The sequence below is a fragment of the Fulmarus glacialis genome, unplaced genomic scaffold (genome assembly GCF_000690835.1).
Source record: "Fulmarus glacialis isolate BGI_N327 unplaced genomic scaffold, ASM69083v1 scaffold861, whole genome shotgun sequence".
Taxonomy (NCBI): Eukaryota; Metazoa; Chordata; class Aves; order Procellariiformes; family Procellariidae; genus Fulmarus; species Fulmarus glacialis.
The window spans coordinates 62634-76822 of record NW_009192184.1 but is presented as its reverse complement, the minus strand read 5'-3'; the positions used below and the strand labels follow the sequence as shown (position 1 = coordinate 76822).

The window sequence follows — 14189 nt, the reverse complement described above, 5'->3', positions numbered from 1 at the left end:
ATTTTGACTGAGAATTGGGCATTACTCTTATGTTATTCTGTAAACATAATTCCTTAACTGGGCAAAATTAGCACTATAGAATAGACATAAATCACTGACTACAAAATCTGCTTGTGGGACCAGAGAGAAAACATAAAAGCAGAGTATGAATTTAGTCATTTTAAATGCTACTGCATAAACTATGTTTAACTCTGATTATTTAAATTATTTAAATAGGATATTATTGTTATTTCAAAGTCAGTAGTACACTTAAGTGCTCTGAATGGTTTGTTAAAAATGTTGTTTCTTGCTGTTACATCGACTAACAGGAGAAATGGGAAAAGACTTTTTTTTTTAAATTTGAAAGATTGGGAGGTTAACAATGGTTTTTTGTTACATGAATGTGTTGGGTTTGGCTTTATGTTTGTTTATTTCAAGATATTAAAAAACTGTCTCTGTTAATCAGAATTATAACTATTGTTGAAGAAGTATTTCCAAAGAAAAATAACCTTTTTTTTTTTCTTAATATCATAGACCATGAAAGAATAGCTCTGGGGAATGAAGAAGGGTTATTCGTTGTGCATGTCACCAAAGACGGTAAGAGATTACGAACTGGTAATAATTTCCCTAATATTAAATAATCAGAAAGTGACTTTGGAACCTTTTTTCTCTTTCAATATCCTCTGGTGGTGTTTTTCTTGATTTACTACATTATCAGCTGGACAACCCCATGTGAGAGCTGATAATCAAGAAGGTGTTCTGTGTGCCTTCTGTTTTGGGTATCCTTTCCAGTAACAAAGGTCCAGCATCTGGAATGCAGTTGAAGGTTTTCTTCCCTTGTTTGAAGCAGGCTCAATACTGAATTCAGACCGGGTTGCTCAGGATTTTGTCCAGTCGGGTCTTGAAAATCCCCAAGGACGGAGGTTCCACAATCTCTCTGGGCTGCCTGTTGCAAATTATTCTCACAATAAAACATTTTCTTTGTATGTCCATTAGGAACCTCCCTTATTTCAATCTGTGACTATTGTATCCTCTTCTCCTGCTGTGCACCTCAGTAAGGAGCCTGGCTTGATCCTTTCTGTAACCTACTCCTTGGTACTGGAAATGAAAACTTATGTTCTAGTATTGTAAAGAGGTGTAATGACAGATGCCCAAGCTAATTCAACAAGCAACATGTTTAATTGTGTGTTTCAGTTCTTTGAGGATTTTCCTTTATTCAGTAGTTTTGTGGTTATAAACTGGTTTTGAAATGAATACTGAGATAGTACAGCAGTTGTTATTGTATCGGATCTGCTCCTCCCTTTTTCTGATGAGGAAAAACCAAAGGTCTATCCAGCACTGCCGCATCTGGTATTACTAAAATAGAAGTTTTGATTCTGTACTTTTTAACATTGCAGAGAAGCAATCAAGGGGATTTTTTGGGTTTCCTTCATAGTTTATCTTTACAAATACATATGTTATAATCAATTCACACTTCAACGTTATTTACTTAGATTTGGGGGGTTTTGTTTTGTTTTGCCTTTTTTTTAGAGATTATCCGTGTTGGTGACAATAAGAAGGTTCATCAGATTGAGCTTATCCCAAATGAACAGCTCATTGCAGTAATCTCAGGACGAAACCGTCATGTGCGACTTTTCCCTATGGCTGCCCTGGATGGAAGGGAGACTGAGTTTTATAAGCTGGCAGAGACAAAAGGCTGTCAGTCAATAGTTTCTGGACACGTGCGCCATGGAGCTCTTACATGCCTGTGTGTAGCTATGAAAAGGCAGGTCCTCTGTTATGAACTAAATCAGAGTAAGACACGTCACAAAAAGATCAAGGAGATCCAAGTCCAGGGGAATGTCCAGTGGATGTCAGTCTTCAGTGACCGTCTTTGTGTGGGCTACCAGTCAGGTTTCTTAAAATACCCTCTTCACGGAGAAGGCAGCCCGTACAGTCTGCTCCATCCAGATGACCACACACTATCATTTATCTCACAGCAGCCAACTGATGCCATCTGTGCAGTCGAAATCTCAAATAAAGAATACCTGCTGTGTTTTAGCAGCGTAGGGGTTTACGTTGACTGCCAGGGCCGACGATCCAGACAACAAGAATTGATGTGGCCCGCAACTCCATCTTCTTGCTGTAAGTTGCCGTGTGTGTCAGTGTACTTGCTATTATACATTGAAGTGATCACTGCTTGTATTACTATCCACGGGAAGTGAAGTTCAAGGATAATTACCTGACAGGTAAATGAACGCCCTCAGCTTCTGTCAGCATTTTTAATCCAGTCAGAGGGTTTAATCCTGATCTCATTTATGCTCATTTTGACAACTCTGTCACTGACCTATGTTGATGTACCACAAAGAGGAATCAAGGGTCAGGATTTCCAACTCTGATGTCCAATTTCTAAACACATGGCCTGATCTCTAAAACAGCCGAAAGCCTCAGGTCCTACAGAGGCTAATGGGATCTTTATGCATTCGCTACCACTGATACTGGACCGTTGTTATTTAAAGTCTTAAAATCTGATTGTACTTTGGCTCAGCATTGTGATTCAAGCTTTCTTGATGTTCAGAGTCATCAGGATCTGGTAGTTTGACTTGTTTTTCTCTAATGGTGTTTATTCCTGCTTAGTAGGTTTTTTCTTTTCTTTCCTTACTCCTTCATTCTCTCTTCCTCGGCTTTTTTTGTTGACACTCTTCTCATTCATCTCCTCTCTTTGCTTTTTTAAAAAATCATTTTTTAATTTTTTCCTCCTCTGTCTCCCACTTCCCTTCCAAAATACAATGTATGGCAGGCAGTATAGAAAATATATTTCATAACCTTAAGGGAAAAATACTGTAATTTTTCAAGATTTCGGTTTCCAGCAAGAACTGTGTTAAACATTTATTGCAAGTTTTTTCAAAGCTGCGGCTTTATCTTTCTGACAGTTGGAGGGGAAAAAAAACCTGCAATGCCCATCTTCTTCTTTTTAATGTCTTTCTGAATGCAGATAAAGATTAGCCAAATTTGCCCTCAGAGTATCTGTGAATGAGCCCAGTCTTATGTTGATTTTTAAAATAGTCTGCCTGTCACACTGCAGAGGAGAGGAATGTTTCACCTTGTTTGAATGTGGAATGTGGAAGGAGCAACTTTTACAGGCTGTATGTCACTTCTGGTTTTCAAGCAAGAGTGTGATTATTACAATGGACTCAGAGAATGAATGAATCAAAATAAAAGATTTTGTGATAGATTGAAAAACAGGTATTTTCACATGCAGTTCATCTATACTGGTCATTGATATTTGTGAAAGTTATTTGATTGCCTTAAATGAAGTGACTTGATGTTATTCCAATTCAGAATGGAGGTATATTTTATAGCAAAAACTGTTACATTTAAACACAAATTGGATGCTCTTGTTAGTCTTGGCAGACCATGGCAGTCTTGTTGCCGACATGGAAATCCTGACTTCTCCTTTAGAAGTGGTCCCAGTGGAACAAATTTCATCCTGGGGAAATGTGCCAGATGAGTAGCACAAGAATTCTCTTTACAATCCAGAAAATAAGAAAAGAGACTTAAAGCTAGAAGGAAACATGAAGATTTTTGTGACTGTGTCATGGTTCTTAGTTCCAACTTATGTTCCTTTAGTACAAAGTCCAAAGACTAAGAGTTCGGTTCATTCAAATGATAGTTATTAAATAACAACAATATATTTTCCTACCACATCATTTACAAAATACAAGCTCTTAAAAATAGGGCTTTTAGAAGAAAAAAACTTTGAACCACATCAGTGTTTGGCAAAGTAAACTGTAATCCCTTGTAGTTCAAAAAGTAGGTTCTGCAAAGTTAAAAGTCATGGAGGTTTTAGGGTTTTTGGTGGTGGTTTGCCTTCAGAATAAATTTCTTGGTAATTTTTGAGTTAAAACACATTTTGCAAAAATTGTTGTTGGATTGTGGGGTGGGTTTTTTTGTAATAAATATGGTTAAACCATAAGAAATTGTATGTTTTGAGCCTGTCTATGACATGACATGTCATAGCCCTGACATGACACTATACCTAATCCTTACCTCTCAGGTTACAATGCACCATACCTCTCTGTATACAGTGAAAATGCAATTGATATCTTTGATGTGAACTCCATGGAGTGGATTCAGACTATTCCTCTCAAAAAGGTAACTTGCTGTTTCAATATCAGTTAAATAGTATGTCTAGAGTCAATATTGCTTTGCTACAGTTATACTGGGTTTTTTAAGCACATTAAAACTGCTTGTTTAAAAACAATTGAACTAAAAGAAGAGCTACTGCAAACAAACCAGTGCTTTTTGTTCAAAGTACAAGTTATGAAACACATTTTGCATGTGGTTTCAGTGTTTTAGAGGAATGGTCAATCTGGAGCGTATGAGTATGTTAGACTTACTGATACTATTGCAGGGAGCAGCTTCTTTGTATTAATTGCATGTGGCTTCATTGGGACTGATTGCATCTATGTTATTGCCAGAAGGTGGTGGATGTTAAACAGGTGGATAATTAAACAGACCTTCAAAAATCTGTCTTCTGCTGCTTGAAAACATTGTAGGTAGATAGGGTTAGAACATTTTGGTTCAACCAGTACAAATATTAAAACACCAGGATGATGTCAGGTTTGGATCACTTATTAAAAGGAAGAAGTTGTTGAAAACTGACACTTCCTTGGTATTTAGGAGGTGTTTGCTCAACTGTATTTGGAAAGAAAAAAGAAAAGTGGCTTTTTTCCCATAGTTTAGACTGACTTCAACTTTGTATTAGTGTCAACATAATTCCTTTAACTGGCATTCCAGTGACATAGAACTACAAGAAATTGTCCTTGTGGTCTTGTGTTAGTCATTCAGTCTCTCTGCATATCAATTTCCCACATGTCAGATGCAGACCAGGATATGGCAATGCTGTAAAGATAAATAATGCAAAGATCAAGGTGCTCAGCTATTAACCATCTTAAGGAGGGAAGAAGAATCTGGCCTTTTAGAGGAAATTTCCTCTACTCTTTCTGATGTCCAAACTTTGAGTTATTAAGCAGTTGGAGCATTTTTTTTCCTACACAGCAGAACGTGATTTAGTACTTTGATTAATATCTGGCTCAAGACTGCCCATTTAATAAATGAAGCTAGTTTCAACAAACAAGAATTGCTACATCTAGGAGACTCAAAAATGGCAATTTATTATGAAGAGTTCGTTTCTAACACAATTTGCAGACTCAAAGAGTGGAATGCTTCTTTCATTTTGAAGTTGGAAATCACAAATACCAGTAGGTTTTAGCAAAACCACATTTAGCAACTCTTATCAAGTTGCAAAGCGTAGTTGTGACATGATACTAACACAAAATAAAAGCACAGCTTATTGCTTTGTGCATTTAATAGACAAAATCGAATTCTTATATGAAATAGACTTCTAACAGAACTATTTATTTAAATGCTGGGAGGAATGGTGTTAAGCCTATGTCCTTAAGTGGAATTTTAGGCAACTCCCTCTGTACTCATTCTCCAAACAGAAGTTTAAAATCTAAAACTGCTTTTAACCCTGTTTCGTGGCTTTAATGACTCACAATTGTTATTCTTGCGAGCAGGCATGTGTTACTGGAGATTGGAGACACTGCTCCCTCCAGCCTGCAGTTCTTCTGTGGAGCAGGGTTCGCTCTGGCCCGTTAAGATGTTCTGCTCCCTGGTTGGCCTTATAACGGTGCTCCTTTTATAGAGTTTATAATGCACCCTGGAGCTTTCAGAATAAGATGCACTATATAGATGTGAGTTATTACTATTATAAGGACTGATTTTCTTTTTCAGGTACGACCCTTGAATACAGAAGGATCACTAAACCTTTTAGGCCTGGAGACAGTTAGATTAATATATTTCAAAAACAAAATGGCAGGTAAGTAAAGAGAAGCCAATTTTCATCATGTAAATTTTTGTTTAGAAAGTGCGTTTTTCTTTGGCCTGGATCTGTGCGTTGTAGAAAGTGATCTCTCAAACGTATGGGTCCTTGTTAACTTGGGAGAAAGCGAAAGCTTATAGATTCCACAGTGATTGCAATCATGTCTGCGAGGCAGCTACTCTGAACATTTTTTTCCCTTTTGAATATTCAGTGAAGACTGGAAATAGAAAACAGAATGACTAGACACTCCCTCCAAATCTGGGATCACCTGCCAGAACACTATCTAAAAATGCCTGCACAATTAAAGACTTTAATAGTGATCTCGGCAGTACTATATTAAAATTAATATTATACTTAACCTAAACAAACCTTTCCCAAGGATCAGACAGTAATATAATATAGTGTATTCATAACTTGTTATTAGGGCTACATAGGATTGTGTGCCAAAGTTTTAGCTTCAGAATTCTATTTTTGTTATGAGTCTTTTTGACCTTTTTTTTCTTTTTAAAGCCCATTTCATAAGCATGCTCCTGAGTAATTTCCTTAACTTTTTTTTTAACCTCTTAGGTGGAGAGGGGATATGCTTTGTTTTAACAATTAAAGCTATTTTTTTTTTTTAACAACTGTTCTGAAAATAGTGGAAATAAGCACTCTAGAAACATATACTGCTGTTTGCAGTGTTTCAGTATTTATTTAAATTGCTAGCAAATTAGTACAAAAGGAATGACAGTGGTAGAGAGGAGCAATATGGTGGAAGTTTTTTTCCTGAAGCTACTTACCTAGTAGATCCCACACTTCATGAAATCTCCAGTTGATCTTAAGGAAAGAAGAGATTTCAGTTCCATACAAAAACTGTTTTGGCAGTGAGCAGTAGGTGTTGGATATGTCCAAACTTATTAAGTGTAACTTTAGTCTCCGTATATATAAAACAAGACAGAGCAGTTGCAGCGTTCATTCAAAGTAACGCTCCTACTGCGTGATTATCACCACTATATACTTCATGTCTTTATTAAAGATGCCTTGGCCAGACATACACATATGGAAAAAATCTTCCCTTTTCCCACAGTTGCACCAAAATACATCAGTGTTCAAACATTTCAAAAAGAGTGGTCTCTCTGGAGCAGGGAATGAATGAAAAAGAATCTTGCATTGAGTTTCCAGACGATTGGCAGAACAAGACTGCTCTAGTGATTTTCAGTGAGAACTGCCAAAGAAATTTTGAGGTAGAGGACTGAGATCCTTTCCTGCCACCTAAATGTTTTGTTTGAAAGAATTAATCAGTGGTGTTTTGAGAACACAGTTGTGGCAGCTTGTGTGTGAAGAAGGGTTAAGTCTGTTGCTATATAACAGAGTAGATAGTGACCAAGAAAACCCATAAACCAAGGAGCATTTGTTCAGTTTTGATGGGAAATGGGTAGTGTCCAACATTAGCAAGAGCAGAGGGAAAAAATGTCTTTGAATTCAAATTCCATGGATACCTAATGAATTGTCCCAGTGGATCATCATATTTATATTTATTTCAGAGGGTGATGAACTGGTAGTTCCTGAGACATCAGATAACAGCCGGAAGCAAATGGTTCGAAACATCAACAACAAGCGCCGCTACTCATTCAGAGTACCAGAGGAGGAGAGGATGCAGCAGAGGAGGTCGGTATTCAACATGTACTTGTCTTCTGTACATGCCTGTAGGCCCTGAAGGACAGTGAGTGATGCCAATGTAGTACTTCATTTGTTGCTTTCTGGAGTGCCCATTCAGATGTTTCTGTCTCTTCACTACCGCCTTAATCCTCAATGTTTAATTTGTGTTAATACCAGTTTGGATATGGATATGCACTGGATACACAAGTATTCATTAGTTCAAATTAATTATGTGAAACAGCTGTAATTTGGAATGCATGTCTCCACATACTGTATATAGGTACATAGGCGTGCACATATACTGTATATATAAAGATCTGTAATAAACACTTTGCAAAAGGAGATTACATTGCTAACTATGCATATGGATTACTTACTTCCAGACTCTGGTTCTGCTTTTCTTTCTGAAGGCAATTCTACTCTCAGCAGTATTCCAAGGCATCTGCTTTTTTGATTTATAGATTTAACTACATAAACATTCTATAAATCTCAGAAAACTCACCTCTTCAGAGGACATAGGACTTCAGGATGTGTTTCTAATAGAAGTCTTTAACAGGTCACAAATACCTTCCTAAATGGCAATAAAAATAGGTCTTCACTACTCACAGTGTTCACAGAGGATGTTACTGACCATTTACTATCACTCACTAAAGATGACCTGCTCCTGTGCTAAGCTACACTCCAAGAACTGAGTATTTCAGTTTTCTAACTTCCAACGTCTTCCACCGATGGTTGGCTCCCAGCTTTCCTTCCTTTTTGGCTCTAAGAAAAGTAACAGCTGTGTACAGTGGAGATAAAATTCCAGTTCTTGTCCTTGCATTTCTGAGTTGATCGCAGTTTGGTGTTTTAAAATTTTATTTATTCTGAGTTCTGAAATGCATCCTTGCCATTTTGAAGAGCTTTTAATTCTGACCACAGACTGAGAAAGGTACTGCAGTATTATTTTAATTCTATTTTCATATTTGTACTTCATTTTCATCTCCACTTTGTAATACATCACAAATGAGTTATGCTTTTACTCATCTTACAGAGCTTTCTATCAGCTCATAGTGTTTGTATATTCTTTGAATATTAGTAACTACTGGGCATGGGCTGTTAGCCTGCAAACCGCATTCTTTTGTTCTGGCCCCTTGCCCTCTCTTCAAGCTGGAAGCTTGTCCATGCCAGTGCTGATAGCAAGGGTTTATCACTGTTAACATGGTTAAATAGTTAATTTCCATTTAAAAGTAGCTGATAATCAAAGCTGTACTTGTTTCATAAAAGTCCATCCTCACCTCGAATGAAATATCTAAACAAAGTATTTTCTCTTCCAGAGAGATGCTACGTGATCCGGAAATGAGAAATAAATTAATTTCTAACCCAACTAATTTTAACCACATAGCACATATGGGTCCTGGAGATGGTATACAGATTCTCAAAGACCTTCCAATAGTAAGTACAGAAGCACATGTGAGAGTGACTGACTGCAACAGAGGCTGCAAATAAGTGAGAGAAAGACAAGTACAATTTTAAATGTATATTCAGAATGTTGATGTATTTCATATCAGGAGCAGTGTAACTAGGGAAATGGAGCTAAACGTGCTCTGCTGTATGTGATAAAATTTAAACAAAGAGGATGACACTTAAGCATTGAGGGGTAGGAGGAGGAGTGGCTAATGCCTCCTGGGTTTTAAGACAGGTTGGCCTCTCAGTGTTGATGATAATTTTTATGACCCATATGAAAGGACAAAATTAAGAGGATTTGGGCCTGTGTTCTTTGTGGGAATGGAGAGAGAAATTCCTTTCTCCGTGAACTGTATTATTGTAAGTTCAATTCCTTTCTTCTCTTCCCATCTTTAGCTCCAACTTAGCCTCTCTCTTTACAGCCTCTTTTCCTCAGACAGCGGAACTGTAGCAGTTCAACAGCGTGTAGTGCCCAAATTTCTTTCCAAAGGTGCTATTTTTCATTTTCTTTAAAAATTAACTAGTCTCAATGAAGCAGAACTTCTTACATAAAAGCTAACCTTTTAAGTTGAAAAATGGAAAAAGAAAACATGTAATAGCACACACACATGTTCATTTGCACGAAACCTTATGTAGGAAATACTCACCTGGAAGTTACTGAAATTTTTGATGACCAATTAATATTTTGTTCATAGGAGAGTATCATACTGCTTGCTTCAAGCTACCTTGAGCATCTTGTTTGTGTGTTCTGTATTGTTTTCTAAACTCATCCACAATGACACAGATGTGATTCAGAAGGTGCTAATTAGCACTGTAAGAAAGATCAGATGATACAATATCAAACAGATGATATGAGTACCACCATAAGACATAGGCATTAATACAGAAGTGCTGTCTAAAATGATCATCGTTATTACTTGGAGTTTGTGCAGAAAGCAGGAGGTAGATGCTGAAATTGGGATTTTCAGATGCTGAAAAGCCCAAAGGAAACAACCATAAGGCTGGAAAATAGTGTGTGCCATGCAATTGCACTAGTTTAGGAGCTTAGGAGCATAACCTCTAGTCTCCAGGTACTCATTTTACTTCACTTTTGCGGGAAATGGTACTTTTATGTTACGCTTTACCGTAAAGTCTGCACATTGTACGTGAGCCCTTCTGTGTTTTCTGAGCCCTGGCACTGTGTTTTCCTTAGATGAGAATATGCAAGGAAAGATACTTTAAATCTCGTACTAGCGACACTCTGAGAAACCTCTCAATAACAAATATATTCAGTGCAATAGAGCAAAAAACAGCATTTTGTGTGTGTGTGTATGTATGTTTATAAATGAATAAATAATGAAGGAGCTGCTTCTAGAAAACACGTGACAAATCCAAGGGAAGTTGGCAGGTAGTGTTTTTCTTACCTGGATGTGAGTATACATGTGTCTAATGTTATAAAAGAATGATTATTTGCTTCAGGGCGGGATGTAGATCAGAACCTTTTTTCACTTTTCCATTTCTAGTGGGTTCTTTAAAATATTTCTGGTTCTTCTCAAGCAGTGAAAATAATCTGCTACTGCTAAAGGTAGGGCAAAAGACATCCCGTTTGACACTGTCGGTAGTTGAAAGTTCACGGGAATCAAAAGCTGCAAGGACTCTTAATCAAGCCCTAAATCTGGCAAGTGTAAAATGAGGAAAGACTTTATCTATAGAAGGTAATTTTCTAGACTTACATGGATTAATATTTCTTCAGCTATGTATTTCTAAATGACTTTTAGCTTTGAATTCATTCTAATTGGACAACCCTTGTATTAGCTCAAAGGTCATATTTGAAGTTAGGACTGGTACTTTGCTTCTTAGTAACCAATATGATGTTTTGAAAGAAATTCATGAATCACTTTCCACACTTAAAGGTGATGAGAAGACACTAGAAAATGTGTACAATATAGAATTGACTTCAGCACTTGTCCCACTGCTGCAGCTTCTTTTTAAAGTTACTATTAAAAACTCCTTTTTGGAAGTAGCTATCAGTCTTAATGCTGGGAGATACCACTGCAGATAAAGCAAATTTGACGTGTATTTTTCCAGCAGCTCCTTGCAATATCATATTGTATTTGTATTCCTAACTTAACAGATACAGAATTGCATCAGTCATGGGACTTGAAAGTGTGTGAATTTGAATGTGTAACTTGAGATTAGGAAATAAATGTTCTGTCAAGAGCCACTACAGTCCAGGCAGCTTTTTCTTTTCCAGCAGCTTCCTGTAAGGTATTTGGCTGGACTAAGTTGTCATTTAGTCTGTTCCAAACTACCTACTTTGTTTCTTAGGCACAAAAATAGAAGAAAAGGAGTTGTGCGTGCATATGATGTTATGTATCGAGTATGTTTTATTTGAAAGATAAATTTAGAATTAAAAGAGAGGATGGAAGTAGAGGACATTTCCTGGAGAATCAGTACACAAGGTAAAGAACACTCATCCAACCCTGTGTACAGTTCATTTGTATGGCAGTTTCTTTACAAAGATGTAGAATTATTTCACTAGATTCATACCTTGTTCCAAAAAGGTGAATAGCTTTTTTTTTTTTGTGCTTCTTAGCATGTGTGATGATTTTGCAGCTGGAACATCTTTGTATTTTTAAATAGATTAGTATGTTTCAGAGGAAAAAGTATTTATTTTTGAAGAACTATGGGAAAGATTGCAGCATTTTACTTTGCCTGTTTCTGTTTATGAAAGTGGATGATAAAATACATTTTTGCATTTAAAGAGGGCTGCCACTAGGGGGAACAAGTAGTGCAAGGCTAATAGTTTTCTCAAATTCTCTTCATCCAACTATTTTAGTTGATATAGCTTCTTTTTTTATGAGATGCAGAAAGTGTATGAAAGAATGGAGTGGGCCTTTTTACTTGCAGTTTATTCCAATTTATTTGAGCAATTTCAAATTTGGCTGGATCTACTGATACAAATTTGTTCATCCAGCATGACCTTTCACTGAAGTGAGTATGGTGCTATGTAGGCAGAAGGGTCCTTAGTAATAAATAGGTTTTAATAGAGAATAGATATTTTAATCTCTGTGTTGGATGAGATTGTCACAAACTAAATAGCCAGCTCAGCCTAGCTTTTATCTAGCATCCGTGGATGAACTTTATAAAGCAAATGACAATTTTTATGTATATGTATGTGTTTATATTTATTTATGAATATATACAGATTCACTATATATATGCAATGTGAATCCGATCAAAACTTACCTCTGCAGTCCCAGTAACCTGCCTCTGCTGCCTTTTTCAGGGGAAATGCCAAAAATTGAATGAAGCACAGAATTAGAACTGGTAGCGATGGCCATTGCGTGGCTGGGCTGCGATATGTCAGTGGGCAGGAGGGGACATACGCCTATGCTGCCTTAACCCATGGCTTAACTGCCTGGTGGATGCAGAGCCAACAGGAGCTTGCTTGCTCTCTGCCCACTACTGTTCTTAATGATGTCTTCTAAAAGACCAACTTTAGAGAGTTTAATTTGTATTGTAAATGTACAAAATTAAAATTGGATAAATGGAATGTTTTAAACTCTTTCAGGCTATTTGATATGTTGTATACAAACCAAATGCCTACATATGTGCAACATATCTGTCTGCATGTGATTGCCCTTGCTGATGCAGCCACAAAAGGGGGAAAGATGCTTTCTCTGTGCATTGTTTCCAAGGTCTTGGTATGCAACAGGCACATGACATGAATAGTGAGATATGTTTATAGCAAATTGCAGCCTATTAACCTAGTCCCACACTGTTCTCTCCGTGAATGGAAACCCTTGACTTCAGTATAGCCCTGTGTTTGGGCAGATACAAACATGTCCAAGGCTCGGAGTGAGATCAGATTTAAGAGAGAAAAATTAGAGGTTATCAGGCAATTGTAAACTTCCATCCTTCCTTTCTTCATGGCGAGCAGCTACTTAGGGGTCTGGCTTTGACAAGCAAGTTTGTGGGCTACAACACAACAGAAACCAGAAGTTCTTGTTTGCTATTAACAGAACCGTAATCAGTACATATTTGTATTTTATTGATGTGGATACTGGATCTGGGTCATTGTCTTGTTTTGTACAATTTAGAATCGTTCCTGTTAGTATATCCCCAAACTTATTTATTTACATGTTTTTCTTCCCTAGCAGCCTGTCACCAATTAACTGGCCGTACAGTCTGGCCTCCCTTCTGCCCTCTTGTCCCTTGAAGCCACTTTATCGTGGATGCTCCTTTGTAGTGAAGATCTGAAATCTGGAACTGCACTTACTGCAGCACAGACCGCCTCTCTGTGTACATCAGATGTACAGGATTGATTTTGCTTTCATATTCTGCATGCCTAAGTATTTCACATACAAAAGCTAGTCTTGACTGCCATTATATTTGAACGTTATGCTTCAGTTTGACCTCATTATACATGAGCCATTATACCTCCATTCTAGATGATGTGTGAAGCTTTGCTTGTTTCAAATGAGAAACTTTCAGAGTAAACGAGTACTTATCCATATGTGGTACTCTTTAAAGAAAGTGGGAACCCTATGCATGCATCTAATGCTGGAGTCCATGGAGAAAGTTCCATGGAGGATCGTTTTAAAAATGTTGCCATATCATGGCTTTCTCACATTCATGAATGCTGGCTAAATATTTTCATGGTTGCAGCTGGCCTACCCTCTGCTTTTTAGCTTGTGATTTAAGACACTCCCTTTTCTCCCGTATTGGCTTTTAGGAACGTAGCTGGCTTTGCTGCCAGTTCTCTGTTGTGAGCAGATAACTCAGCAAAGTCTCCTTTCCTGGACCGTTCTTGGAATGGTGGCTTCTTGTACTGATATTTGGATGCTGCTAAACTTACTAATAAAAATTTCACGTATATTATGTCTTACATGCCATAATGTGGTAATTGATGTTTTGGTTAACATGCAAAGCCTCATAATAACCATGTGTTTAAAAAAAAAAAAAAGTTGGATTTTACCAGCTGAAATGAAGAGAACAGTAACGATAACGTTTGATAATATGTATTGGGATGTGACTTAATGTTCTTCCAGACTTTAATACGTTCCACATACAAAAAGTAGTGCCTTAGGTTTAGCGGAGGGGTAAGCTGTATTTTTACCATATTTTATTTTTTTAAGTCCTAACATTTCTAGTGTTACTCAGATCTGTTTGTTTTAAGGTGATGAAATCAGTTGGACAAGGGGAAGAGAAAATTAGAAGTTAGAAATTAGAAAAGGCTTTCTGATCTGCTGGTGGCCATTGGGCAAACCATCCCCTTGCA

The 14189-nt window shown here is 37.2% G+C and overlaps 1 protein-coding gene across 1 annotated transcript in view; it reads left to right on the top strand.

The window, feature by feature from the left end:
* The window catches only part of CDC42BPA (CDC42 binding protein kinase alpha (DMPK-like)), a 125454-nt gene that overhangs the window by 101876 nt on the left and 9389 nt on the right, over positions 1-14189 (top strand). The window contains exons 28-33 of the mRNA XM_009586969.1: positions 514-576; positions 1510-2103; positions 4016-4113; positions 5758-5842; positions 7369-7492; positions 8797-8914. Of these exons, the coding sequence (XP_009585264.1) occupies positions 514-576; positions 1510-2103; positions 4016-4113; positions 5758-5842; positions 7369-7492; positions 8797-8914 (1082 nt within the window). The remainder of the gene's footprint in view (positions 1-513; positions 577-1509; positions 2104-4015; positions 4114-5757; positions 5843-7368; positions 7493-8796; positions 8915-14189) is intronic.